The sequence below is a fragment of the Oncorhynchus masou genome, chromosome 2 (assembly GCF_036934945.1).
Source record: "Oncorhynchus masou masou isolate Uvic2021 chromosome 2, UVic_Omas_1.1, whole genome shotgun sequence".
NCBI classification, from domain to species: Eukaryota; Metazoa; Chordata; class Actinopteri; order Salmoniformes; family Salmonidae; genus Oncorhynchus; species Oncorhynchus masou.
The window spans coordinates 3830535-3836457 of record NC_088213.1 but is presented as its reverse complement, the minus strand read 5'-3'; the positions used below and the strand labels follow the sequence as shown (position 1 = coordinate 3836457).

At 43.4% G+C, this 5923-nt stretch overlaps 1 protein-coding gene across 1 annotated transcript in view; it reads left to right on the top strand.

The window, feature by feature from the left end:
• Positions 1 to 4913, top strand: part of plekhg4 (pleckstrin homology domain containing, family G (with RhoGef domain) member 4) — a 24403-nt gene extending 19490 nt beyond the window's left edge. Inside the window, exons 5-7 of the mRNA XM_064983684.1 lie at positions 1398 to 1568; positions 4105 to 4285; positions 4786 to 4913. Coding sequence (XP_064839756.1) covers positions 1398 to 1568; positions 4105 to 4285; positions 4786 to 4913 — 480 coding nt within the window. The remainder of the gene's footprint in view (positions 1 to 1397; positions 1569 to 4104; positions 4286 to 4785) is intronic.
• The last annotated feature ends 1010 nt before the right edge of the window (positions 4914 to 5923 follow it).

Here is a 5923-nt window from a genome sequence, read left to right as displayed (position 1 = left end):
AATACCACTGGTACAGTTTTAGACTTGGGGATTGTAAAATACCACTGGTACAGTTTTAGACTTGGGGATTGTAAAATACCACTGGTACAGTTTTAGACTTGGGGATTGTAAAATACCACGGGTACAGTTTTAGACTTGGGGATTGTAAAATACCACTGGTACAGTTTTAGACTTGGGGATTGTAAAATACCACTGGTACAGTTTTAGACTTGGGGATTGTGAAATACCACGGGTACAGTTTTAGACTTGGGGATTGTAAAATACCACTGGTACAGTTTTAGACTTGGGGATTGTAAAATACCACTGGTACAGTTTTAGACTTGGGGATTGTAAAATACCACTGGTACAGTTTTAGACTTGGGGATTGTGAAATACCACGGGTACAGTTTTAGACTTGGGGATTGTAAAATACCACTGGTACAGTTTTAGACTTGGGGATTGTGAAATACCACGGGTACAGTTTTAGACTTGGGGATTGTAAAATACCACTGGTACAGTTTTAGACTTGGGGATTGTAAAATACCACTGGTACAGTTTTAGACTTGGGGATTGTAAAATACTACTGGTACAGTTTTAGACTTGGGGATTGTAAAATACTACTGGTACAGTTTTAGACTTGGGGATTGTAAAATACCACGGGTACAGTTTTAGACTTGGGGATTGTAAAATACCACTGGTACAGTTTTAGACTTGGGGATTGTAAAATACCACGGGTACAGTTTTAGACTTGGGGATTGTAAAATACCACTGGTACAGTTTTAGACTTGGGGATTGTAAAATACCACTGGTACAGTTTTAGACTTGGGGATTGTAAAATACCACTGGTACAGTTTTAGACTTGGGGATTGTAAAATACCACTGGGACAGTTTTAGACTTGGGGATTGTAAAATACCACGGGTACAGTTTTAGACTTGGAGATTGTAAAATACCACGGGTACAGTTTTAGACTTGGGGATTGTAAAATACCACTGGTACAGTTTTAGACTTGGGGATTGTAAAATACCACTGGTACAGTTTTAGACTTGGGGATTGTGAAATACCACTGGTACAGTTTTAGACTTGGGGATTGTAAAATACTAATGGTACAGTTTTAGACTTGGGGATTGTGAAATACCACTGGTACAGTTTTAGACTTGGGGATTGTGAAATACCACGGGTACAGTTTTAGACTTGGGGATTGTAAAATACCACTGGTACAGTTTTAGACTTGGGGATTGTAAAATACCACTGGTACAGTTTTAGACTTGGGGATTGTAAAATACCACTGGTACAGTTTTAGACTTGGAGATTGTAAAATAGCGGCGTGAAGAACGAGACTTGGGAGGATGGCAACGTGCCACAAGTGTTTGAGTAACATGTTGTACATTAAGCCTGCCTCTTGTCTCGTCCTCCCCAGGTGAACCTGAAGGAGCAGGGTCAGCTGGTCAGACAGGATGAGTTCTGGATCTGGTACGGCAGGAAGAAGTGTCAACGCCATGTCTTCCTGTTTGAAGACCTGGTGCTGTTCAGTAAACCCAAACGCATCGAAGGAGGACTGGACGTTTACATCTACAAACACTCCTTTAAGGTGGGTCCCTCTATATCTACCAACACTCCTTTAAGGTGGGTCCCTCTATCTACCAACACTCCTTTAAGGTGGGTCCCTCTATCTACCAACACTCCTTTAAGGTGGGTCCCTCTATATCTACCCTCTATATCTACCAACACTCCTTTAAGGTGGGGCCCTCTATATCTACCAACACTCCTTTAAGGTGGGTCCCTCTATATCTACCAACACTCCTTTAAGATAGGGCCCTCTATATCTACCCTCTATGTCTACTGACACTCCTTTAAGATAGGGTCCTCGATATCTACCAACACTCCTTTAAGATAGGGCCCTCTATATCTACCCTCTATGTCTACTGACACTCCTTTAAGATAGGGTCCTCGATATCTACCAACACTCCTTTAAGATAGGGCCCTCGATATCTACTGACACTCCTTTAAGATAGGATCCTCGATATCTACCAACACCCCTTTAAGATAGGGCCCTCGATATCTACCCTCTATGTCTACTGACACTCCTTTAAGATAGGGCCCTCGATATCTACTGACACTCCTTTAAGGTGGGTCCCTCTATATGTACCAACACTCCTTTAAGGTGGGTCCCTCTATATCTACCCTCTATATCTACCCTCTATATCTACCAACACTCCTTTAACCTGTTGAAACTCCCCATCCCGGATCCGGGATCGTGACTAAAGCCTCAGGCTCATTAGCATAACGCAACGTTAACGATTTCTGAAAATCGCAAATAAAATGAAAATAATGCGCCTGCTCTCAAGCTTAGCCTTTTCTTAACAACACTGTCATCTCAGATTTTCAAAATATGCTTTTGAACCATAGCAATTGACTAATTTGTGTAAGAGTATGCTAAGCTAGCTTAGCATTTTGAGTAGCATTTAGCACGCAACATTTTCACAAAAACCAGATAACCAAATAAATAAAATCATTTACCTTTGAAGAGCTTCGGATGTTTTCAATGAGGAGACTCTCAGTTACATACCAAATGTGCAGTTTTTCCTGAAAGCGTCTTTGTGTAGGAGAAATCGCTCCGTTTTGTACATCACATTTGGCTACCGAAACGAACCGAAAATTCAGTCACCTACAACGTCAAACTTTTTCCGAATTAACTCCATAATATCGACCGAAACATGGCAAACGTTGTTTGGAATCAATCCTCAAGGTGTTTTTTCACATATCTCTTCGTTGATATATCGTTCGTGGAAGCCTGCATTCTCCTCTGAATTCTGTGGAAAAATACTTGCAGCTGACTTTTGCGCACCAATTTCGGCGCAGGACACCGGGCGGACACCTGGTAAATGTGGTCTCTTATGGTCAATCTTCCAATGATATGCCTACAAATACGTCACAATGCTGCAGAAACCTTGGGGAAACGACAGAAAGGGCAGACTTACTCCTCTCGCATTCACAGCCATATAAGGAGACAATGGAAAACAGAGCCTCAAAAATCCTGCTCATTTCCTGGATGCCGTCTCATCTTGGTTTTGCCTGAAGCTCACGTTCTAGGGCATGCACAGAAAATATCTTTGCAGTTCTGGACACGTCAGAGTGTTTTCAATCGAAAGCTATCAATTATATGCATAGTCGAGCATCTTTTTGTGACAAAATATCTTGTTTAAAACGGGAACGTTTTTCATCCAAAAATGAAATTGCGCCCCTAGAGTTTCAACAGGTTAAGGTGGGGCCCTCTATATCTACCCTCTATATCTACCCTCTATGTCTACTGACACTCCTTTAAGATAGGGTCCTCGATATCTACTGACACTTCTTTAAGGTGGGTCCCTCTATATGTACCAACTCTCCTTTAAGGTGGGGCCCTCGATATCTACTGACACTTCTTTAAGGTGGGTCCCTCTATATCTACTGACACTCCTTTAAGGTGGGTCCCTCTATATCTACCAACACTCCTTTAAGGTGGGTCCCTCTATATCTACTGACACTCCTTTAAGGTGGGACCCTCTATATCTACCAACACTCCTTTAAGGTGGGACCCTCTATATCTACCCTCTGTATCTATCCTCTATATCTACCATCACTCCTTTAAGATAGGGCCCTCTATATCTACCCTTTATATCTACAAACACTCCTTTAAGTGTTGGTTATATTGTGGTCAGTTGTAGAAGTGACATAGGGATTTAGTTATACTGTGGTCAGTTGTAGAAGTGACATAGGGATTTAGTTATATTGTGGTCAGTTGTAGAAGTGACATAGGGATTTGGTTATATTGTGGTCAGTTGTAGAAGTGACATAGGGATTTGGTTATATTGTGGTCAGTTGTAGAAGTGACATAAGGATTTGGTTGTCCTTTGTTTTTACAATGTAGAGATGTGATAAGCAGAAACGTAGAAGTTGTAAAAAAAAAAAATGTAATGTTATTTTGTTGGGAATCACATCTCCCTCCCTCTCTCTGTCTCCCTCCTCTCTTTCTCCCTCCCTCTCTCTGTCTCCCTCTCTCTGTCTCCCTCCCCCTCTCTGTCTCCCTCTCTCTGTCTCCCTCCCTCTCTCTGTCTACCTCCCTCTCTCTGTCTCCCTCCCCCCAGACGGCAGACGTGGGGATGACAGAGACGTCTGGGGACAACAGCCTTCGTTTCGAGGTCTGGTTCAGGCGCAGGAGCAGTAAGAACCAGACGTATGTCCTGCAGGCCTCCAACACAGACATCAAACACGCCTGGACCACCAACATCGCACGCATCCTCTGGCAGCAGGCTACCCGGAATAAAGGTAGAGGGGAGGGAGGGAGGGAGGGAGGGGAGGGAGGGAGGGAGGGAGGGAGGGAGGGAGGGAGGGAGGAGGGGAGAGGGAGGGGAGGGGGAGGGAGGGAGGGAGGGAGGGAGGGAGGGAGGGAGGGAGGGAGGGGGAGGGAGGGAGGGAGGGAGGGGGAGGGGGAGGGGGGGGAGGGGGGGAGGGAGGGGGAGGGAGAGAGGGAGGAGGGAGAGGGAGGAGGAGAGAGAGAGAGGGGGGGAGAGAGAGAGACAGAGAGAGGGGGAGAGAGAGAGGGAGAGCATAACAGTTGATACAGAGTGTTATCTGAGTCTGTTTGGGTGGGAGTGTGGTTAATTCATCTCTGTGAGTGAGAGAGAGGAGAGATGGGAGTGGGAAGAGAGAGACAGAGAGATGGGAGAGAGAGGGCTATAACAGTTGATACAAGTGTTATCTCAATAACCACTAAAGTCTGTTTGGGTGGGCCCAGTGTGGTTAATTCATCTCTGTGTTGTGTTCAGAGATCCGTAATCAGGAGATGGTTTCCATGGGAGTGGGTAACAAGCCGTTCCTGGACATTAAACCCAGTGATGCTGCGATCAACGACAGGGCTATAGACTACATCATGAAGGGACGAGGTAACCACTAAACCACTGTCTAGTACACTGATCAATAACCACTAAACCACTGTCTAGTACACTGATCAATAACCACTAAACCACTGTCTACACTGATCAATAACCACTAAACTAAACCACTGTCTAGTACACTGATCAATAACCACTAAACCACTGTCTAGTAGTACACTGATCAATCAAAACCACTAAATAACCACTAAACCACTGTCTAGTACACTGATCAATAACCACTAAACCACTGATCTACTAAACCACACTGATCAATAACCACTAAACCACTGTCTAGTACACTGATCAATAACCACTAAACCACTGTCTAGTACACTGATCAATAACCACTAAACCACTGTCTAGTACACTGATCAATAACCACTAAACCACTGTCTAGTACACTGATCAATAACCACTAAACCACTGTCTGTACACTGATCAATAACCACTAAACCACTGTCTAGTCACTGATCAATAACCACTAAACCACTGATACACTGATCAATAACCACTAAACCACTGTCTGTACACTGATCAATAACCACTAAACCACTGTCTAATAACCACTGATAAACCACTAAACCACTGTCTAGTACACTGATCAATAACCACTAAACCACTGTCTAGTACACTGATCAATAACCACTAAACCACTGTCTATTACACTGATCAATAACCACTAAACCACTGTCTATTACACTGATCAATAACCACTAAACCACTGTCTAGTACACTGAACTAAACCACTGTCTATTACACTGATCAATAACCACTAAACCACTGTCTAGTACACCACTGTCTACTGATCAATACACTGATCAATAACCACTAAAACCTATTACACTGATCAATAACCACTAAACCACTGTCTAGTACACTGATCAATAACCACTAAACCACTGTCTATTACACTGTCTATAAACCACTACACTGATCAATAACCACTAAACCACTGTACACTGATCAATAACCACACTGTGATCAATAACCACTAAACAATAACCACTAAACCACTGTCTAGTACACTGTC